Raw genomic sequence first — 24,427 nt, 5'->3', positions numbered from 1 at the left:
GTGAAGCATTATAATGTTTACCTTTGTTTCTGGCATAGCTCACTCAAATGATGTCTACAGGATCCATTGACCTTGTATATGTCTCACAGCTTCACTCCTCACAGTTGCTCAATATTCCATTGTATGCACCACAGTTCACCATTCTGTTCCTCAGTCGATGTACCCTTAGGCCACCTCCATCCATTATAAATCATGCATACTGCCTCCATAAACACCAGTGTGCAAATGTCCATTTATGTCCCTGCTCTCAGAACTTCCAAATATATGCCCCCTAATGAGGTTGTAGGACCTATGGCACCCACATACTTATCTTCTTGTGGAACCACCAAGCTGACTTCCAGAAAGGCTACACCATTCTGCCTCCCAACCAATAGTAAAGACATACATCCCTCTCTCCATGTTTTCTCCAGCACTTTTATCCCTATTTATATTTTTCCTACAATTTTATAGAGCTATATTCACATACCATACAGTTATCCACAGTGTACAATGAGTTGTTCATGGTATCATCATATAGTTGTGCATTTATTACCACAGTAAGCACTTGAATATATTGATTACTATGAAAAAAAGTGTTTTTTAATGAATAATAAAAAAGATAATAACAAGAAAAATAAAATATCATACAATACAATATAATAGTAGGGTCAGACAACACCGCCACTACCAAGAATTCCACATCCTTCCCATATATCCGTCTCTCACACACATTTAGCTTTGGTATATTGCCTTTGTTACATTTAATGGAAGCATATTACAATGTTACTGTTGGCCATAGACACCAGTTTGCTTTGAGTATATTTTTCCCCCATACCTTCCCCTTTTCAACACTCTGCATGGTTGACATTCATTTGTTCTCCCACATGCAAGAACATTTTTATATTTGTACATTTAGTCACAATCACTGACTACTCCAGTTTTTTCAGCATTGGTTCTTGCTGGAATTTCTAACCAGTCAGCTTCCCCTGGGGAATCTGGATTAAAGAACTGCAGCATCACATTTATCTGAGTTTCCAGTTTGTAACCTGCACTGTGGAGTTCGACTTTCCAGGCCCCATAGTCACGTGAGCCAATCCCTTATAATAAATCTGTGTGTGTGTGTGTATGTGTGTGTGTATCCTGTATCTCCTGTTGATTCTGTTTCTCTGTAGAACCCTGATAATATACTTGGCTTGTGGCAGCGTAACTCCAGTATCTTAACATGGCTGTCTTCCCCTCTATGTCTGTATGTCTCTACATCCCTTTCTTCTTATAAGGACCCAGTCATTGGATTTAGGGCCTAAAGAGCCCATGAATTAGGATCCAGTATGACCTCATCTTAACTTGATTACATCTGTCTTAGTTGCCAGGCTGCTATGACAAATACCATACGGTGGGTTGGCTTAATAACAGTAATTCTTTGGCATATAGTTAGGAAGGTTAGAAGTCGAAAATCAAGGCATCATTGAGCCCAAAAGTTTGGGGAGACTAATAATAACATCTTCAAAAGGTCCTATTTACATGTGAGTTCATACCCACAGGAATGCAGATACATAATTCAACCTACCACAGTCTGCTATGACCCTATTTCCAAATAAGCGTTCCCAGGTATTGATGTTTATGACTTCAACATATCTTTTTGGAGGACACAGTTCAACACAGAACAATAACTTACTTCAACTTATCTAAGAACCCATTGATTAAAAAAACACGTAACTATTTTATTAACCTGTTCTAATTTGCTAATGCTGCTGGAATGCAAGACACTAGGAATGGATTGGCTTTTATAAAGGGGATTTACTTGGTTACACAGTTACAGTCTTAAGGCCATAAAGTGTCCAAGGTAAGGCATCAACAATCAGGTACCTTTACTGGTGTATGGCCAAGTGGCCTCCAGAAAATGTCTGTTAGCTGGGAAGGCACGTGGCTGGCATCTGCTCCGGAGTTCTGGTTTCAAAGTGGCTTTCTCCCAGGACGTTCCTCTCTAGGCCACAGCTCTTCTTCAAAATGTCACTCTTAGTTGCTTCTGGGGTGTTTATCCTCTCTTAGCTTCTCCAGAGCAAGAGTCTGCTTTCAATGGCCATCTTCAAATGGTCTCATATGCTGCTACTCTCTCAGCTTCTGTGCTTTCTTCAAAGTGTCCCTCTTGGCTGTAGCAAGCTCGCTCCTTCTGTCTGAGCTTATATAGTGCTCCAGTGAACTAATCAAGGCCCATGCTGAATGGGCGGGGCACCACGTCCATGGAAATTATCCAGTGAAAGATCTCGCCCACAGTTGAGTGATCACATCTCCACAGAAACCTCCAATCAAAAATCTCCAACCCAATCAAAGCCAATATGTTTCCTGCCCACACAAGACTGCATCAAAGATAATGGTGTTTGGGGGGACATAATACATCCAAACCAGCACATTACCTTCAAGAAATAAAAAATAAACATATCACTTAAGTTATGACATGCCAGTGATTATCGGATTCATCCCAATTTCAGAGCTATTAAAATGTAAAAAACTGTGTTTTTTTAGAATCAGTAAAACATGGTCTTTTTGTTCTCATTCATAATCACAAATATTCTTAATAATATATTTATTCAGCAAATAATGAAATATTAAATGTCCACTTTGTTTTAGCCTATTGCTACCTAGAATTTGACTTTCATATAAAGTTTTGAAACAACACTGATGAAACTTATTTTCTCCAAAGCTCTTTTATAGTTCTTTTCCGACCCCAACACCTTATGGTTTCAACAGCACTTCTATTATCAAACGTACCTTTTTCTTTCTCAAATCCTCTATTCCTGGAAGAGTATTTGTGTTAGTTAGGGTTCTCTAGGGAAACAGAACCAACAAGAGATATCTGTGAATATAAAATTTTATAGAAGTGTCTCATGCAACTGTGGGGATGCACAAGTCCAAGTTCCTTAGGACAGGCAGCTAACTGGCAACTCCGATGAAGGTGTTCAATGAACTCCTCAGGAAATGCTTCGCTGGCTAGCCGAAGAAGAAGTGAAAGTTCTCTCTCTTCTCCCTTTAAGTCTTCAACTGACTGGATGAAATCCAGCTGATTGAATTCTCTCATTGTGGAAGACATACCCTTTGTTGATGTAATCAGTCACAGGTGCAGTCAACTGACTGATGATTTAATAAACCAGCCTTCGGGTTTATTAACCAGCCACAAATGTCCTTGCAGTAACGGTTAGGCCAGTGCTTGCTTGACCAGACACCTGGGTACCGTTACCTGGGCAAGTTGACACATGAACCTAACCATCACCGTATTTATGGTTAAATCCTCCTCTTTAGAATGTGTATTAAAATATGTAATCAAGTTATTCTCTTAGGAATAGCTGAGCAGGTAAGTAATAGTTTTAAGCCAGAAGTTCTGACCTGAGCCAGTAGGTAGCAGTGCCTAGGCAAAAATCATTAAAGGTCAGCAGACAAGGAGAGAAATTTGGAGAAAACTTCATGAACATCTGGCCATCTCGTAATGGAAATTTTCCTATTCTTTTGGGTGGTGGATGACGGAAACAAAACTCACAAGAGCTCCAGTCAAATGCAAGGAAGATGGAGGCAAGTCAGTGCCCCCAGCCTAACCATGTGGCTGCAGTAAGACCGTCACAAACTGAGTTTCAACCAATAGAGGTGAAACCTAGATGCCGTTATAAGAGTACTAGCAGGTAGAAACTGTAGCTGATTTAGACAAAGAGAAAATAGTTTGGAGAGTAGAATTTTATGGAAATTTTTAAAATCTCCAGTGTAGCTGGTCTAAGCTTATAGGAATATTTTGGGGATGGGGGGAGTGGGGTTCAGAAAGAAAAGCACCTGGGTGCAAGACCTTCAGAGTGTTAACGAAAAATTTAGAAGAGCTGAGCCTGAAATCTCAAGGGTCACTGTTTGGGGACTAGATTTGGTCTAGGGACTGGGCTGCAGGGTGGAACAACCCAACTAAATACCGAAGTTGGCTAGCCAAAATGTGTGTGTGGTTAGATATGTTGATTTGTCACCAAATGTTAACAACTCAGAAACGTTCCCAATAAGTTCTTCCTTTTAAAGACTTTGAGTAGCTTCTGTCCATCGATTTCTTAAATAAAGTTATTTTTAAAACTTCAACTGTGTGTTTATTTGTGATACAAAAGGGAGAGGGAAAATTCTCCTTGAGTAGGACAGAGAATGGAGCAGTGCTTGCATGGGGATGGCAGTAGTTTGCTCTCGGTTGAGCTGCATGGAGAAGTATCTGAATGAGCTGGTAGGGAGAGGCAGAGCTCTGGAGACGAGAATATGCATAACTGTCAGCAGATACTGCTGCTTTCACACTTCCCATCTGAGGATTATATCAGAATCTAAATAACCGTCTGGAGCTATTACCTCAGGAATAGTTTCTGAAGTGTGCTGTATCAAACATTTTTTTTTTCCTTGGTGATCTTTGCCTGTTTAACCTTTCTTTAAAATCTTAAGTCTTTTCTTGATTTGGCTTGTGGAGGTTACAGTTTACCACTGAGCCCTGTTTTATTTTCAGGAATCGTAGTAGAATGCCAGCAAGAACGATCACAGATAAAAAATAAAGAAATAGCTTTGCGTGTGTTGAGAGCTAAACTCTACCAGCATATTGTTGAGAAAGACAAGTGTCAACAACAAAGTGCTAGAAAATTGCAGGTAAGATTTATTTAGTGTAATAATTTAATCAAAATGTGCAAAGTCATCATTTTATGTAGAAAATGTAGTATTTGTTCCTGCTTGAATGTTAATGTCTTAGAGTATAGGGAAACATGTTCATTGATAAATAAACAATAACTTATGCATATGGACCGATGGATTATGGCTAAATTAGGGCATGCCGGTTTGCAAACAACTAGGTGAGATTCTCATAAACTAAAATGTATTTCCCAATTGTTTCCTTCTAGTGGTTATATCATAACTGCTTAAGAGGAAATTGGTTTAAAAGACAAAATAATTCTTTGGAAATTAAAGGATTTTCAGATTTCTTATTTAAGAACCTGTGCTTTTATTATATCCCTATGTGATATGAAGAATAAATGGTACTCCAAGAAACTGGTAACAGTGAGTGCTACTGATGGTATCTGGGGATAATTGAGGAAGAGAGATTTATTTTTCACTATATACCCTTTCATACTTCTTGAATTTTGTGCTATATTGCAATATATATCCACAGTATTATTCAAATGAATTCTAAGCAAAATGAGTTAATGCAGTTGTTTTAAGTAAACGAAGTGTTGCATGATTTAAATTCTAAAAACACTTGTCTTTGAGAGTGATTGAAACAGAAGGAAGAAATGATTGTATTTTTGTATTATTTATTTGCAGATAGGTATGCCTATAGTAAATTAAACTTGGAAGATTTTGTGGCCTTTTAAGGATGGTGAACTGTATAAATCTAAACATCAATTATTCTTCACATTTAGATGTCCTAGTCTTTTCACAGTTTTTCCCTTCTACCTTTCCTTGCCCATGTCTAACTTACAAGCAGTAAGAAGTAAAAGCCACAGGGTAAATAATTTATTAATCCCTTATATTTGGTAATCACAGATTGTAGAAGAGCATCAGCATAGATATTTGCAAATTAGAATATTCATTTGCAAACTATTACTTCTGGCAAGTAATTACATTAACACTATGTTAATGTAACACTGTCTGCCACATTTGAATTAATAAAAGACATTGGGATTTACTTGCCACTTGACATTTTGACACCAGACATTTCACACAGTAACTTTTTAAATAAGTATTCAAGATTGGCTTTATGCACATTGTGTTTGGGTGTGTGTATGTGTGTAATTACCTCAGTAGTCTGATTTGAGGGGCCAGAAAAGTCCTCCCTGCATGTCCAAATAACTTGTGCATCTACCTGAAATTTCTTAATAGGGAATTCTAATGCTTAAACGTTTTTTTCTTCAATTTAACTAATATGGTATGGTGGCTGTTACATGGAAGGTATTATGCTAGGACAAGTTTTCAACCCTGGCTGCACTGAAATCACCTAAAAAGATTCCTAGCTTCCATCCAGAGATTCTGACATGATTGTTCTGGGGTGGGGGGTTCCTGAGCATTAGCATGGTGCATGGAGATGGTAGTTTCCAAACCTGGTTGATGTCAGAATAAATGGCCTGGGGAATGTTTTAAAAATACATAATTACTCATTCAGTAAATCTGAGGGTGGGCTTAGGAATCTGTGATTTTTTAAAATTCCCCTGATGAACAGACATGGTTAGGAATTGTTCCGGTTTGCTAATGCTGCCCGGATGCAAAATACCAGAAATAGACCAGCTTTTATAAAGGGGGTTTATTTGGTTACAAAGTTACAGTCTTAAGGCCATAAAGTGTCCAAAGTAATCATCAACGATTGGGTACGTTCACTGGAGAATGGCCAATGGCTTCCGAAAAACCTCTGTTAGCTGGGAAGGCATGTGGCTGGCGTCTGTTCCAGAGCTGGTTTCAAAATGGCTTTCTCCCAGAACATTTCTCTCTCCACTCCTGTGTGTTCTTCAAAGTGTCCCTCTTGGCTGCAGTGAGCTCGCACATTCTGTCTGAGCTTATATAGGGCTCTAGTAAACTAATCAAGGCCCGTGCTGAATGGGTGGGGCCACGCCTCCATGGAAATCATCCAATCAGAGTTATCACCTACTGTTGGGCAGGTCGCATCTCCATAGAAACACTCAAAGAATTACAATCTAATCAACACTAATATGTCTGCCCACACAAGATTGCATCGAAGATAATGGCATTTTTGGGGACATAATACATTCAAACTGTCACAGGAATTCAGCTTCATATTACTTGCTTTAGGCGGTAAGAAAATGAGTTATGGAATTGTCTTCTTTTTTTTTTGTATCTTAAAAAGTAAAAACGAGTGAGAGAGGGTCTGTGTGTATGTCTTGTGTCGGGGAGAAAGGGGAGATATGCCGACTAAGAAGAATAGAAATAACTAGCAACTAGTATAAGGCAAACTGTGGTGTGCCATGAAAAGGATTCCAAGTATAAGGGGTTTCAAAAGAGGAAGAGAGCAGATTTCAGTTTGTGGGAGAAGGAATGGCAGAGATGGTAGGAGCTTGTTAGGGCAGGACATTACTAGAGATGATGTTTTAGCGGAGTTAACAAACACACACATAATAGCAATGTGGTTAGTAGACAAGAAGGAACCAATGAAGAAAATTTAGCAGAAGACTGCTTTAGGAAAACTTAGGGCAGCACAGTGTAAGCAGAGAAATGGAAGACCAATCATGAAATTTTTGTGGGAATGTAGGTAAAATAATGAGCCATTGAATGATAGTAGAAATGGAAAAGGCAGGAAATAAAAGACCCTTGAAACCAATTGGAAATAGGCAGTTAGACAGTCTCCCAGTATCTGTAACAGCCTGGCAGATAGTCAGCTCCCAGGGAATGTTTGTAAAATTGCAAAATTCTAGAGTTTTCTGCTAGGGTAAAGTGGAATGCAGTAGTATCAACTATAGAAGCCAGGAGGAATTGCTGATTGGAATGGAAAACTTTGACTTGAATATTTGGAGTTTGAAGTACAAAAGTAATAGTCATTCTTATTCAATAACTAAGCTTTACATAACATAGCCTTAAATGTTAAGTTCTGCTCTTCCTCTTTCCTTATCACCTTTTATATATGAATTTTGGAAAATCTTTAAACTTAAATAAAAAAGTCAATTTCAAGTACTTTTTCCATTGTAATTAAGGTTAATTATGAAGTTAAAATATGAATTGCTTTTTGTTACGGCACAGGTGGGAACAAGAGCCCAGTCAGAAAGAATTCGGACATACAATTTCACCCAGGATAGAGTCACTGACCACAGGATAGCATATGAAGTTCGTGATATTAAGGTAATTTTACTGAGTGTGCTTTAGGTACCGTTGATTTTCAAAGAAAGTATATAGCCAAATTCTAGAGTATTAATGTCTAACATATTACAAGTGATTTAAAATCATTAAGCCAGTTTATATTAGTACCCTAAAGATGTTTGCAAGCATTTCTATTAGTTTCCTCCTGGTATGGTCTTTATTCTAGTTGGAAACAGTTACCTTTTTTTATTTCCAAATACTTTATCATGCAATCACAATGCATTAACATATATTTGGTATACATCTATAATGTGTATTAGTTTTGTACTGCTGCATGGCAAATTGCCGCAAACTCATCAGCTTGAAACAACACCCATTTATCATCTCAGTTTCTATAAGACAGAAATCCAGGCTCAGCTGAGATGGGTTCTTTGCTCAGGGTTTCAGAAGGCTGAAGTCCGGGAGTCAGCAGGCTGCGTACCTTCCTGGAGCCCAGGGTCCTTTTCCAAATTCACATGGTGTCAGTGGCATGCCGTTTCTTTTTGGTTGTAGGACTGAGGCCCCCGTTCTCTTGCTGGCAGTCAGCTGGCGGTTGCTCTAAGCTCCTAGAGACCACCTGCAGTTTGCCATGTGGCCTTCTCCATATGCCCTCCCACACTTCAAACACTTCTTGCGGGAAGGGCTTAAGTCTTTTTAAGGACTTGCCTGATTAGGTCAAACCCACCTAGATAATATCTTTTTTGATAAACTCAGAGTCCACTGAGTGATATTTATCATATTCACAGGTTCTGCCTGCACTTAAGGGGAGGGAATTATGCAAGGCATGTACTCCAGGGAGCATTTTAGAATTTTAGAATTTTAGAATTCTGCCTACCACAATATGTATTAATTAAATTGAGGTGTTACTTCACTTATATGAAATAACCAGAATAAACAAATTCATTGAGTCCCAAATCAGATTACAGGTTAACAGGAATCAGGGGGTGGGGGTGGAGAGAATGAAATTATTGCTTATTGGGTATAGAGTTTCTATTTGGGGTGATGAAGAAGTTTTGAAAATAATGGCAACACAATATTGTGAGTATAATTAATGCCACTGAATTGTACATATGAAAGTGGTTAAAATGGGTGATTCTGTGTTATAAATATGTTAATACAATGAAAAATTTAAAATTAAAATATATTTAAAATTTTTTAAAGTAAAAAATTTCAGGTGTTACATTTAGGCTATTGGGGTAAAGACCATGTCAAGATGGTGTGAACATTAACCTGAGGCAATCCCTTTTAGCCAGGAAAGTGAATTGGCTCCCCATAAAGGGATGTGTGGAAAAAGCAGGAAACAGACAGTTCCGATCCTTTTCCTTGGTGCCGTGTGATACGCAGGGCTTCTTTAACTTGATTCTGTCCCATTCTGTACTCAAAATTAAAGTCCCAATTTTATGAGGGAAGTGTCTGTATTTTAATATATTTATCAATTTCTGTGTATCTTATGTCACTATCTCCGTCTTAACAATATGAGGCCCCCTTGCATGTGAACATGGTAGCCTTGTAGAAATGGAGAAAGTATTTGCTAACTTCTCTTTCCTCAGGAAACACACAGTAATAACCAAACATGTTTGGCCATGTTGTTCTAATTACACCATATTCTTTCAGTTGCTTTTCTGGTAATGGGGACAGTTTTCCCTGAGATGGCCACATTTTTGTGGCCAGTGATAATTTTTAGATGGGCACTGTTTGAGTTTCCTCATTGCTAAAGCAGATACCATGCAATGAGTTGGCTTAAATAATGGTTTTGAAGCTAAAATTTCAAAACCAAAGCATCATCAAAGCAAAGCTTTCTTCCCTAAGACTGGTGTTCTGGGGTTGGCTGCTGGTGATCCTTGGTCCTGGGCTCCTCTGTCACGTGGCAAGGCACATGGTGGCCTCTCCTGGCCTCTCCTATTCCAGGTTCTGTTGACCAACTTCTTGCTTCCCATGGCTTTCTCTGTCTGAATTTCATTCTCCATATAAAGGACTCCAGTAATAGGATTAAGACCCACCCTGATTAAGTTGGGCCACACCTTACTAAAGTCACCTCATCATAAAAGGTCCTACTTACAATGGGTTCACACTCACAGGAACGGATTAAGTTTAAGAACATATTTTTCTGGGGTGCGTAGCTACAAACTACACAGGCACATAGGTGTGTAGTATAGTATTCAGACATGAAACATCACCAGGTTAACTGGCTTTTATAGTTATATATTTTTTTGGCCTAAATACTGACATGTTATTACTATCTAGAATAGCATGCCAGACCCAACAATAATAAGGAAAAGTATAGAGATATATGCTTTAATAATCACTAACCAGTCTGTTGGAAAGACAGAATGAGGAATATATCTATTCCAAAAGGTGAATTTGAATTGATGATCAGGTATGTGTGTGTCTGTCTTTCTATCTGTCTTTTTAAAAGGTCAGACTGTTTCAGAGATCATTCCTTACTAATACTGAGAACATTCTAAAAGGAGTGGCAGAGAAAACTGAAGTATTAATAATTTAAATTATTCATTAATAATTTAATGAATAAACTCTCTGAGGAATACTAATTTAAAAAATATATATTTCTCTCTTCTTTCCATCTTTCCATGTTCCACTTATCTGGGCAGGGTCTGAGAGCAAGTCCAACTGCCAAACAATATTTATTAAACCCCTGTGGTGATGGGGTCTGTGAAAAATCTAAAGCTATACATAGTTAAGAGTCAGGTTATGGAAAGTACTGTGTGTTCAATGATAAAAATATAAGTGATAAGTGACAGTTTAATTCAAGAGATGTCAAAAGAGAATTCATTGGTTATACCACTGTATGCATATTATGCTAAGTGAAAGAAGCCAGATGCAAAAAAGTATACTGTATGATGCCATGTAGATGATGTTTCAGAACAGACAGAACCAAGCTACAGTGATGAAGATCACATCAGTTGTTGCCTGAAGTGAGGAAAATTGATTGCAAAAGGGATCTTCTGGGGTGATGGAAATGTTCCGTATCTTGATTGGGGTGTGAATTATATAGGACTATATATTTGTCAAAACTCACCAAACTGTATGCTCAAAATTTGTTCATTGTATTGATTGTAAGTCATATCTCAACAGTTGACATAGGAAAAAAAAACAAAAATAAAAATTTAAAAAGGCAGTTCATGAATGCCACAGAAAGAGTAGATTAAAGAAATAGTAGATTTAGAGTGGTGTAGGAGGTTTTCTACAAGAAGAGGGATTTGAATGGCTTCTTTGAAGAATTGACTGGTTTAGAAAAGGCATAGAATAGAAGATAGGGCATTCCATATTTATGAGAAAGAAGACGTTTGTAAATAGCATGAACAAAAATGCATTTGGAGTAAAACATTAAAATCTGTATGAATGACAGTAAAGAGACTAATAGGGGTCAATAATTTAGAAACTGAAGAGTTGTAGATGAGGCTGGTAAAACAACAATAAGGGCCTGGATCCCAGGGCAACAGCTGTTAGACAGAATGGTGGGAGTGGATAGGGAGGAAAGTGGATGTCTCTGGGAGGTTCTGGAACCTGCCCTTCTTCCTTACTCCATCCAGATAGTTCTGTGTTCTTCCAGGATCCTGATCCTGATCCAAGACGATAATTGATTTGTTTGGGATGGACATCTGAACAAGCCCCAGCAACAAGTTCCTTCCCCAAACTTTTTAAACCAAGATGAAGCTCTCTCTTGGTAGCTAACACTGAAATATATAAAGCTCACAAGTGTTTAGGAAGCCACATTTTCCGCCATGAGAAGGAAGCAGTCTTCAGGAAGAGAAGAATGAAGCTGATATAGTGAGAGAAGCCAAAATGAGAAATGGATAGAAGGAAAAATTATCAACAGAGGGAGGTGGTAAATTTCCAAAGTTGACTCAGACCTCTTTGTTTTGTTGTGGCCAGAATTGGTAGAAAGATTCAAATCCCAGAATACTGATTTTAAAATAAAATGCTAACTTAAACAATTTAAGAAAGAGTAGAATTGCACTTGCTCTTTTTGACTCATTTTTTACATAAAGAGCCACTCCAAATTGGGAATCCACCCACGTTGGCAGTTGTGTTCATTATACTATAGAACCACATTAGTAATCCTTTGTTGATATTAAATAGTAACTGTAAAGGAATACAATAAATTGATACTTAGCATTTTGCTTTTTTTCTCATTTTTTTTTAATAATTTGGTTTTCATAATAGCCCTGTCTCTTATCAGGAATTTTTATGTGGTGAGAAGTCCCTGGATGAGCTAATTAAGAGACTGCTTCAATCAGCCGACGAAGAAGCCATTGCTGAATTTTTGGATGAAAGCCTTAAATCAGCAAAATAAATGCTGATTTAGTATTATTATATAAATGAAATGAAACTATATCAAGAAGACTGAGGCACAGAAATCTTTATGAATATTCATTAAGTGTAGCTAAAAATACACAATACTTGCAAATATATTTTTTAATGAATCAAGTCACGTTTCTTGATCTAAGAGTTTGTTTCTTGTAAAGCACAATCCAACTCTTGAAGTAGGAAACAAGCATGTGTCATTGAAAAGAGAAGTAAAGCATTGAGAATTGGTTAAGTGAGTTAGGACAGGTCACTTGATCTCTTTATGTGCATTTTGAAAATCACCTGTAGTTTAAGTTAAATGCATTTTTCATCTTCTACATCAGGAACATGTGGCAAAACTTAGTGATATAAGATTTCTAAATTTTAACTCGTTATTTAAAGATAAAGTATTATTAACCATATCAAAGTTAGGACTTAAAGTGCTATTTTTAAATATATATATAAGAATTTGAGTCATTCAATAACAGTGAGCAGCTCCACAATATAACTCATAAGGCTGTTTGAGAGCTGAATGAATTCTATACTGTATAAGCTACAAATGAATATTTACAGTGGACTCTTTGCCTGACTTCTATTTCTTATTGTTCTTTGGCTTAATAACTTAATGAGCATCAACTGATGTTCTCGTATGAGTAATTCACTGTACTAACTTTTGTGCAGTGGTTTATAAAACACAGTCATGATGTGTTGATGGCATGATGATTTAATAATTGTTGTGAGAAAGTTTCTTGAGTATGAAAGATAGGGGTTATTATTTTAGACATTCCTCAGAGAGGAACTGTATGCCAGGAATGATGAGCTGAAACAGAAGTTTAAGACCAATGGAATTATTAGAAGTAAATGTTTTTCCCCAAATTTTTATTTTGAAAATTTTCAAGTATACAGAAAAGTTTTTTAAAATTTTAAAAAATAGTCATGAAACATGTGACAACATGGATGAACCTTGAGGACATACTGCTAAGTGAAATAAGACACAAAAGGAGAGATATTGTGTGATTTCACTAATATGACTCCCTAGATAATGTAAAATCAGAGTCTTAAAATGTAGAATATAGGGGATCTAGAGATAGACAGAAGCTAGAGAAGGAAGAGTAGTTACCTAATATGTACAGACTTGTTAAGGAGATTCAACTTAAAGGAATGGTATGGGAATGGACAGTGGTGATGATGGTGCATTAATGGGATTATAAATAAGAGTGCCATATTGAAAAGGAACATGATTGAAAGGAGTTGTTTCAAGTCATGTATCTCACAAATTAGGACTACAAGTAAGTTCTTGCATAATCTACTTCAAAGGTATGACACTTGTACAAAGAGTTAACAACAGAGCGGTATATGGGAAAAACTACCTGTTGCATGCTATGGACTATAATAGGAATATCTTACTAGTACCACAGCAATACTAGAGGTAAATAATTGGGGGGGGGGATAAGAGTTATGGGGTGTTTTGGGTTATAATTATCTAAAATTGAGAGTGAGGATAATGTGAGACATTGAATGTTTATTTTGGATAGAATATATGCTATGTGAAATTAGGGACCCCCTACTTAATAAGTCAAGCCCACGATTTTGAGGCTTGTTCTTATGAAACTTAGTTCTGTAAAGGGAAAGCTAAGCCCACCTATAATTATGCCTAAGAGTCACTTCCAGAGAACCTCCTTTGTTATTCAGATATGGCCTCTCTCTCTCTAAGCCCAACTTTGCAAATAAATTCATTACCCTCCTCCCTATGTGGGACATGATTCCCAGGGGTGTGAGTCTCTGGCGACATGGGACCTGACTCCCAGGAATGAGCCTGGCCCTGGCATTATGGGATTGTCAATGTATTCTTGATCAAAAGGGTGAAAAGAAATGTAACAAAATAAGGTTTCAGTGGCTAAGAGATTTCAAATAGAGTTGAGAGGCTATTCTGGAGGTTACTCTTATGCAAGTTTCAGCTAGATATTGTAAATTGCCACAGTATGCCAAGCCCAAACCAACAGTTTTCCTGAAAACCATGAAGAATACCCATGTCTCTGTCTGAGACTCTATAAAAGTTTCACTCATTAAGTTTATTCTTAAGATACTTAAAACCTCCAGATTGTTCCTATGCCAGATAATTTCTGAAACCCAGGGGCACCAGCCTCAACCAGCTGCATCCCCTTTCCCCATAATGTTGACACCCCTTTTCAATATGAATAAGTCAGAGTAGTCATTGCCTAGGTATCCCTGAAGACTAAGACAGTGATCAAATAAGAGGGAGGAGTAGCAACAGGGTTATGACAACAGAATCATTATATAGATATTTATTTTTAGTTTCTCATATATTGGAACAGCTAGAAGGAAATCAATGAAATTGTGGCAATGTAACCCATACCATACTTTGAAATTTGCTCTATAACTACTTGTTAAACTGCACTTTGAATGTTATCATTTATTTGTATATATATTATATTTCACAATAAAAAATGTTAAAAAAATAGTTTCATGAACACTATACACTTTATCTAGATTCATGTTTTGTATTGTTATCATTTTGTCACATTTGTTTTCTCTTTCTCTCTGTATACATACAAATATATATGCACATACATTCATATATACACATATGTATATGTATACATATATTTCCCTTTTTTCTGCAAGACATATGTATCCATATATTCAACATACACATCTGTATAGTGGTTGTTGGACCATTTAAAAGTTAGTTGCAGCCCTCATAACACTTTACTCCAAAATATTTTAGCATGCATCTCCCAAGAGTGACATTCTCCTACAAAGTAATAATTCCATTATCACACATAATAAAATTAGCAAATACATATTATGAGTTAATAGTCATTCCATATTAAAATATCAGTTGTCCCACAAAGTCTTTTTCAGCTATTTTTGTTTGTTTTGTCCAATCCAAGAGTCCCATCAGATTCACACATTGCAGATGGTTGTATCTCTAATTTCTAGGGTAATCCCCTCCAATTTATTTCCAAATGACATTGACTTTTTGAAGAGTCTAGCAAAGTTGTTTTGCAGAATTGCCTACATTCTGGATTTGTGTGGCCACTTCTTCACAGCTCTAGTAACTTTCATCCATTCCCTCTTTAGACTAAAATTAAGACTAAAGATTAATTAAATTCAGGCTAAACATATTTGGCCAAACTATTTCCTAGGTGACATTGTGAACATATTGTATCACTTCTGGAATCACATAATATCAGGAAGTCCCACTATTAGTGATGCTAAGTTTGAACATTAACAAAACTGCCAAATCTCTTCATTGGAATGGTACATTTCCCTCCTCATTGTTAGTATGTAATCTGTGGGGTTTTAGTTTGACATCATATAAACATTTGTTCCTCATGTGATAGCTTCTAACATGACTTCAGTAGTTCCTATTCCAGACATTCACGCACTTGTGTAACCCCCCTTGAGTGTGGACTGGATTTACTGACTTCCTTCTAACAGAGTATTACAGAAGTGGTGGGGCTTTCACTTCCCATATTAAGTCACAGAAAGACTATTGCTTCTGGCCCAGATTCTCTGTCCATCTGACTCTGACCACTTGCCCTGGTGCAAACAGGCTGGGTGTTGTCAGCAGCCCTGTGAAGTGGCCTACATAACGTGTCAAAACTGAGACCTTCAGTCCAATAGCCATCAAGGAATTGAAGCCTCCTGTGCTAGTTTGGATATATTGTGTCCCCCAAAACGCCATGTTCTTTGATGCAATCTTGTGGGGCCAGATGTATTAGTGTTGATTAGGTTGAACCCTATTGATTCAGTGTTTCCATGGAGATGTGACTCAATCAACTGTGGGCAAGACCTTTGGATAATTTCCATGAAGGTGTTACCTCACCCATTCAGGGAGGTTCTGAATTAAATTACTGGAGCCATATAGAAGAGCAACTGAGAGTGACATTTAAAAAGCAGTTGCAGCTAAGATAGGACAAAACACCCCAAGAGCAACATTTTGGAGAATGCCATTTTGAAACACCACCTGGGAGCAAGCAGATGCCAGCCAGGTACCTTCCGAGCTAACAGAAGTTTTCCGGTTGCCAATAGCCATCCTTCAGTGAAGGTACTCGATTGCTGATGTTTTACCTTGGACACCTTATGGCCTTCAGACTGTAACTTTGTAACCAGGGAAACCCCCTTTATAAAAGCCAATCCATTTCTGGTGTTTTGCTTAATAGCAGCATGAGCAAACCGAACACCTGCCAAGAACCACATGAGCAAGCTTGGAAGCAGATCATAGAGCCCTGGTCGTGTTTGAGATGACTGTGGCCTTAGCCAACAGCTTAACTAAAATTTCAGGCGAGACCCTGAAACAGAGAAACGCACCCAGTTAAGCTGCTTCCATATACCCGACACACAGAAACTAAGAGTTCATTCACGTTTGTCATTTTCAGATGTTAAATGTTGGGGTAACTCGTTACCAGAAAATGTAACTAATACACTCAATAAACTTTCATCTCATGGATTCAGCATCCATTAATGATTCTTGCTTTGCCTGAATCAGCTGTTACATTGGGAGTTGCAACTTTTACTCTCTCTATATTTGTTAGTTGGCATTCTGTGAAGAAAGCTTTTTTTTGTTTTCCCCTCAGATTCTCTGAGTTGAGAGATAATTTAATCCTGTTGGATCAATAACATTATTATTTCCCAAGAGTAGGCATTTCCCCCAAATTATAATTGATATCTCTGGAGAATCTGATTTAGTTCAAGAGAATGTTGACTTGACTAGGGGGTTACAGTGTAAAAATGACAAACACAAAAACTATGATTTTGTTTTTAGGCATTTTTACATCACAGAGGACTATTTATCCAAATATTAAGCATTGTATGAAGCAGCGCAAAATGAAGATAGTCAAATTCCCTAGTCTACATCAAGTATGAGACCCCATGTCATTTCAAAAATTCTCCCTTTTTCTTTTTTCAGACAGAGGACTAAATACATAAAACCCCAAAACATGATTTCTGCAATAAAAGAATAGTCAATTTAAGAAGTGAAAAATTGTGAGAGGGAGTGCACAATGAAGGAGTAGTAGTTTGTCACCATTCATTTACTTGATCACTGTTAACATTCTAAACATACCAGGTGTTCTGGTTTGCTAATGCTACCTTTTTTGCAAAACACCAGAAATGGATTGGCTTTTATAAAAGGGGTTTACTTGGTTACAAAGTTACAGTCTTAAGGCCATAAAGTGTCCATCAACAAAGGGTACCTTCACTGGAGAAAAGCCATTGGCATCCGGAAAACCTCTGTTAGCTGGGAAGACACGTGGCTGGCATCTGCTCCAAAGTTCTGGTTTCAAAATGGCTTTCTCCCAGGACGTTCTTCTCTAGGCTGCAGCTTCTCTCCAAAATGTCACTCTCAGTTGCCCTTGGGGTGTTTGTTAATTTCTGGTGGGTATGGTAGGAACAAGTTCACAGAAATGTTACTATATTAGGTTACTTTCTATTAGGGTAGAGTAGGAACATGTTGGAAGTAAAGTAGTTGTATTCGGTTAGTTGTCTTTTTCTTATTCCCTTGTTTTGGTTTGTTTGAAATGTTTTTTTATTGTAAGTTTTTTTTTTTTGATATAGTTAATAGTTAATTAAAAAAAATAAACAATGAAAAAATATGCAGAGCCCCCCTGATGAGCTGGGGGAGAATGCAGGGGTGTTGGGCTTCCCCACCTCGATGGTTGCTGATGTGCTCACAGACATTGGGGACTGGTAGTTTGATGGTCTGAGCCCTCTATCACCGGACTTGCCCTTAGGAAGACTGTTACTGCAAAGGAGAGGCTAGGCCTGCTTATAATTGTGCTTAAGTGTCTCCTCCTGAATGCCTTTTTGTTGCTCAGATGTGGCCCTCTCTCTCTAGCTAAGCCAACTTGGCAGATGAAATCACTGCCCTCCCCCCACATGGGATCTGACACCCAGGGGTGTAAATCTCCATGGCAATGTAGAATATGACTCCGGGGGAGGAATCTAGACCCAGCATCGCAGGATGGAGAACATCTTCTTGACCAAAAGGGGGATGTGAAATGAAATGAAGGAAGTTTCAGTGGCTGAGAAATTCCAAAAGGAGCCGAGAAGTCACTCTGGTGGGCACTTTTACGCACAATATAGGTAACCCTTTTTAGGTTCTAATGAATTGAAATATCTAGCAGTAAATACCTGAAACTATCAAACTGTAACCCAGAACCCTTGAATCTTGAGATGATTGTATAACAATGTAGCTTATGAGGGGTGACAATGTGATTCGGAAGGCCATGTGGATCACACTCCCCTTTGTCCAGTGTATGGATGGATGAGTAGAAAAACGGGGGCAAAAACAAACAAACAAAAACAGGCATCCAGTGTTCTTTTTTGGTTAAATTGTTTTTTTTTTTTCCACTTTAATGTTTATTCTTACTACTTTTGTGTGTGTGGTAATGAAAATGTTCAAAAATTAATTTTGGTGATGAACACACAACTATATAATGGTACTGTGAACAATTGATTGTACCCTTTGTATGACTGCATGGTATGTGAATATATCTCAATAAAATTGAACTAAAAAAAAGTAATAACACAAATCAATACATGTAATCCTTTTAACATATAACCTACCATTTTAAAACCATTAATTGTGTTACAGGATTTAGGGTACATTGTTCATAGGTGTGGGGACATATTAAGGACTTCACATGCAGATAGCCACAGACTATTCAGTTTAGATCGGACTTTGTAGACCATCTCTAGATAACGTATAGCCCTTGCTCTAAAATATACTGGTACAGAATTATGCATTTCTCCCTATTCCTGGAACAGTTTTATCACTATGTGCAGAAAAGAAGTTTACTTTTAGAGTTAAAAATTTGAGAGGTGGAAGATAAAATCTAAACCAAAAAACCTGGGCATCAGTTCAGTCAATAAGGCTTCATGGGTGCATTTAGTTATTTCACAGAAAATAGGATGGGGTAATTTATATAGTGAATCGTGACTGTATGTGTAATCATGATAAAATCCATCTACTAAGCAGTTATATTGTATGCCAGGCATTACTCTATTATTTCATTTAATCCTTTAATTACCCAGTGCACTAGGAATTACTTTTGTTTGCTATTGAAGAACAATGTTGGCATTATATTCTTAATCACCCTAAGAATATATATTAGAAAATAAGCAAAAGTAATGAAATTTATGCTGACAACAATTCTCCCCAAATTGATGCAGTATTTTTAAAATTGAGGTATACTTTGCAATAAAAATACAATAAATAAATGTATTTAATACAAAAATACGTTAAGTAAAATATGCAAGACCTGAAGTGTACAATTCAGCGCATTTGGCAATTATATACACCCATGTAAACACCAGCCTAATCAAGAAGAGAACATTTCCATCATCCCGGAAAGTTTCCTCATGCTCCTTTTCAGTCAATCCAACAATCTGTCAACCTTACCCATCCAACAGTGGTAGCCTCTCTTACAATTTTTATTCACCATAGCTTATTTTCCCTCTTTTAGAACATCACATAAATAGTCATACAGTATGAACTCTTGTGAATCTGGTTTCTTTTGCTTAAAAATAAAACTTTTGAGACTCAGCCACATTATTAAGTGTATCAGAGGTTCTTTCCATTGTATTTCTGGATAGTATTACCCTGTAAGAATATACTACAATCTGTTTATTCATTCTCCTGTTGATGGACACGTGGGTCGTTTCCAGCGTTTGGCTATTATGAATAAAGCCACTTATGCACATCCTTGTACAAGTCTGTTGTGGATTTATGTTTTCACTTCCCTTGGAGATATGTCTAGACTTATGATTTCAAGTTAGTGCGTGCCTTGGTTTTCATAGTTCTAAGAATTGTGAGGAGTCTCGCCCTTAAGTGCCTTGCCTCTATCTCCACCCAACCGTCGGGAGAAGCAGCCCCGCGCTCTCGCCGCCTCGCCAACCGCCGCGGCGCGAGGCGGCCCGAGAGGGTTTCCAGGCGCGAGGTGTCGGCCTTTGTCACCCGCCCAGAGGAGCTAAAGGACTCTGGCCAGCTCAGTCCTCCCACGACGCGCGGCTGCTACGAGATGTGACCATTCTAGGAGGGGCAGAACCCAGGAAGCGGGAGTTCTCGAACAAATATTAATCCTTTATATGTTAGGCACTGTGTAAACACTTTATTAATTAATTATTCTACTAATCAATAAATTACATTGAAGTGTCCAATGAGCTTGGCGATTTATGTCAATCAGCCCTCATGCAACCCCATTATCCCCACTTTACAAAAGAGAAAATAGATCTCAACGAGAAGTCACACAATTAATTAATTAATACTAGAACGGGGCTTCTAATCTGCACTGCAAAGTCAATATTCTTAAACAGAAAATCGATGTAAGTCAGCGCTTTCTCATTCCGTCACTTAAACCACTCTCTCTCTAGCAGTCCCCGCGAAGTTACTCAAACTACCGTTCCCAAAATGCAAAGCGGCTCCTGACCGTCAGCGTGCCTCGGGGTCCGAAAGGCAGCTGGGAGTTGTAGTTCTCCTGGGCGCTCAGCAGACCTGCCTGCGTGGCTAGGGTGGCTCTCTCGGCTCCGGGCGGCGGGTGCCGTGAGGGTCAACCGAGGCAAGCCGAAGGGCGCGGAACTGAGAGAAGGTGAGTCAGGCACTGTCTCAGCGATAAACCAAAGCGGGGCCCACGGCATAGGTCTGAATTAGGTAAGTGTGGTCCGGACCGCAGGCTGTTCGTCGCCTCCCGGAATCTTAGCATCAGCGGGAGGAGGGTGAGGAGGAGCCCGAGCCCGTATCCTGCAGCGGTTCTCGCCCTCGGCGCCCCGTCGCCCTTGCCACCATGCAGTGTCTCCAAGAAGCCCCGCGCTCTTCCGACTGGCCTGCCCGCGTGACGCGAGGCGGGCCAAAATGATTTCTACGCTCTTGGTGTCGGCCTTTCTCACGGGTCCGGAGGAGCTGAAGGACACGGCGCATTCTGCAGCCCTGCTGGCACAGCTCAAGTACTTCTGCGAGGCGCGGCTGTTCTGTGACGAGCATCGAGGTGGTGACGCCGGGCGTTGGGCCGGGCACGGGCCGGCTCTTCTCCTGCAACCGCAACGTGCTGTCCGCTGCGTGCCCCTACTTCAAGAGCATGTTCACGGGCGGCAGGTACAAGAGCCAGCAAGTGAGCGTGACCATGCACGGTGTGGATGCCGAGTCTTTCGAGGTATCGGTTGACTCTTGCTACACGGGTCACCTGTCCTTGAGCGAGGCCAATGTGCAGCACCTCTACGCGGCTTCCGATATGCTCCAGCTAGAGTATGTGCGGGAAGCCTGCGCCTCCTTAGCCCACCACCTCAACCTAGCCAACTGCACCTCCATCCTCATGTTCGCGGATGCCTTTGACCATCATAAGCTGCGATCTCGGGCCCAGTCGTTTATAGCTCACAACTTCAAGCAGCTCAGCCTGATGGGTGCCAATCGGGAGAAGACTGGCAGATCTGACCCTGGCCCAGCTGCTGGCTGTCCTGCTCCTGGATAGTTTAGACATATAAAGTGAGAGGACTGTGTGCCGTGTGGCACCCAGTGGTTGGAGGCCACTCCCAAGGAGCAGGGTCCTAGCACTGCCGAAGTCTTCCAGTGTGTCCGCTGGATACACTTCACAGAAAAGGATCAGGACTACCTGGAAGGACTGCTGACTAAGCCCATTGTGAGGAAACACTGTCTGGATGTCATTGAAGGGGCCCTGCAGCTGCACTGTGGAGACATGATGTGTGAGAGTTTGGTACCAAAGCCAAATAGTAGCAGTGGCTCTATTGTGTCCTCAGCAGACAATCCACCCCAGAAGATGGGTATATGTGCCAAGGAGACGGTGATCTTCTTTGGACACACCAGAGATCCCTTTCTCTACTATGACCCATACTCAGGGGACACTTACACAATGCAGTCACCTTTGACCATCCCAACTCATTCCAAGAGCATTACCTCCTCTGTGGTCTGTGTCTCTCCAGACCACAACATCTATCTAGCTGCCCAGCCCAGGAAAGACCTCTGGGTGTATAATCCAGCCCAGAATAGCTGGCAGCGGCTTGCAGACCACTTGCTGTATGGGGAGAGCATGGATATGGCATACCTCAATAGCTGCATCTATATTTTGGGTGGGCAAAACCCCGTTACTGGATTTAAATTGAATGAATTGGAATGTTAACAGTGTTCAGAGGAACCAGTGGGCACTGGTGGGTCCTGTACCCTATTCTTTTCTTTTCCTTTGAACCTGTCGTGGTTCAGAACTATCTTTATGCTGTCAACAGCAAGCACATTTTCTGCTATAATCCTAGCCACAATATGTGGCTGAACTGTGCTTCTCTTAATTGTAGGGACTTTCAGGAAGCCTGTGCCTTCAATGATGAGATCTGTTGTATCTGCGATATTCCTGTCATGAAGGTCTACAACCCAGCCAGGGGAGAATGGAGGCGGATTGGTAATATTCCTTTGAACTCAGAGAACTCCAACTACCAGATTGTTAATCATGGCCAAAAGTTGCTGCTCATCGCCTACAGCCTTTCACACTGGAAAAAGAATCGGGTGACTGTGTACGAATATGACACCAGGGAAGACTGGTGGATTAATAAAGGCACCAAGCTGGGCCTCTTGCGTTTTGACTCTGGCTTTATTTGCTTCAGTGCTCGGGTTTATCCTTCCTGCCTCGAACTAGGTCAAAATTACATCACTGATGAATGTGAGGCACAGAGTGAGTCTAATGTGAGTGGGACTTAGATGCAGTGAACTGGACTCTGAGTCCGCAAGTTCAAGTTCTTTTTCTGATAATTAAGTCTGGGTGTGGATAGTGCCTCAGTGAAATGCACAGGATCAGCAGGGTCCATTGTAGTTTGAAACTATAATGTATTTCTTACTTCTATAGAAGGTATCTTAGAAAGATATCTTTTCCTTTTCCCAGAAAAAAACAAAAACAAAAACACAAAACTCAAATTTATTGAGAGTGCAGATTTAGTTGAGAAATGGTAAAGTTTTGAAATACTAGTGTAATATTAAATTTAAACGGTCCACAAAGTTAGCCTATTTAATAATTTAGTGTGCTAAAAGGCCAAAACTAAAATAGTAAAATTCTATGCAAAAATGAACTATATAGTCAACCAGAATGCCCAGTGGATTTTTCCATTGTTCAAATGTTTGTCGTGCCAGTGGATTGTTTTGATTAGTTAGTGTGTTTATTTTTGATTATCCTAATTAAAAAATTCTGTTTAGTGCCACAGCAATGTAACTTTAATTTACATTTTCATAATAGAAAACTTATTGGATTAGGAATTCCTAGGTAGAGATTTGAAAGTAGGTATTTTCCCTCAGAATAATGAAAGTAGATTTCCAAAATGTTAAACTAGTCGATTCTTACAAAATGAATTCTAAGTTAAATATAATTTAAGTTTTTGGTTTGGCTTTCTTCTGTGCAAAGAAAAAAAAGTCATATACATGTATAAAGGTTATTGAGTACTGATTTCATTTTGATAATATGCAGAATGGCCTTATTAGCTCACAGAAAGTAAAAAATCAGGGTTCCACTGTTTGAGAAGAAATTTCAGTTTTTAATTTTGGAATTCAAAATGTGTATTTGCTAACTGACCAATTTTCTATTTTAAAAAAAATCCATTCTAGTAGTATCATCAATCTTTTCAAAACCCTCGTGAACCAAAAAATAAATAAATAAATAAATAAAAACAACTTGCTTTGTAAGTCCATATTTTTTATTTATACCTGATAGGCTTTGTTGAATCAGAGGAACAATCCTTTTTTTCACTGGACATATTATTGGGTAATATAAATTTTTATCACCTGGTCATATCTTAAATTAAAAAGTTTATATGCTCCCCTAAGATACTTTGGATGAATAGTTTTGTTGTTTGTGTTGGACTCTTCTGCAGGAAGTGAGTTGTTCTTCATGTTTTGTGAAGTGATACTCATTTTGAAAATATGTATAAACTAAAAACAGCATTTTCTTGAGATCAGTAGTTATTGTGTCTATCAACTGTAAAATCAAGTGTCAACAAAGAACTTTAAAACTTTAAGCTGTGTACAGAACATTTTGTTTGGCATTAAAAGATTCTGTCAGTTTTGTAATTCACTATAAATGGTCTTGATTATCAACTTTAAGTTATTTTCGTATTAAAGTTTGACAAAAAGCATAAGGGGAGGATGGCATTTGGAGCCAATAGTGAAAGTACATTTTGTCTTAAATATTTCATTATGCAGTGGTACACATGGTTATTGCATTATGGTTTTTGTATCTATTCTGTGTTTCTCTGTGAACAGGGCTCCAGCCTTTTTTTTTTTTTGTCCCCACCC

General features: G+C 38.8%; 2 protein-coding genes across 9 annotated transcripts in view; both read left to right on the top strand.

The window, feature by feature from the left end:
- The window catches only part of MTRF1 (mitochondrial translation release factor 1), a 56,692-nt gene extending 32,486 nt beyond the window's left edge, over positions 1-24,206 (top strand). For 4 of the 8 annotated variants that reach the window (XM_037800136.1, XM_037800135.1, XM_037800142.1 and 1 more), the window contains 3 exons: positions 4,490-4,626; positions 7,717-7,815; positions 12,014-13,108. In XM_037800136.1, the coding sequence (XP_037656064.1) occupies positions 4,490-4,626; positions 7,717-7,815; positions 12,014-12,127 (350 nt within the window). In that variant the 3' untranslated portion in view covers positions 12,128-13,108. Of the gene's footprint in view, positions 1-4,489; positions 4,627-7,716; positions 7,816-11,383; positions 11,943-11,997; positions 13,109-17,056; positions 17,218-22,446 lie in introns of those variants that run through there. The other 4 variants (XM_037800138.1, XM_037800141.1, XM_037800137.1 and 1 more) reach the window with 4 other exon arrangements.
- Positions 20,638-22,928, top strand: KBTBD7 (kelch repeat and BTB domain containing 7). The gene is given in 8 exon segments (XM_037800133.1): positions 20,638-21,120; positions 21,122-21,562; positions 21,564-21,649; positions 21,652-22,274; positions 22,276-22,332; positions 22,334-22,829; positions 22,832-22,846; positions 22,849-22,928. Coding segments are annotated over 8 exon segments (1,920 nt in total). The 5' UTR covers positions 20,638-20,998.
- Positions 24,207-24,427: the final 221 nt, after the last annotated feature.

This window comes from Choloepus didactylus, chromosome 12 (genome assembly GCF_015220235.1).
Source record: "Choloepus didactylus isolate mChoDid1 chromosome 12, mChoDid1.pri, whole genome shotgun sequence".
Classification (NCBI taxonomy): domain Eukaryota; kingdom Metazoa; phylum Chordata; class Mammalia; order Pilosa; family Megalonychidae; genus Choloepus; species Choloepus didactylus.
This window is presented reverse-complemented; position numbering and strand designations above follow the sequence as displayed.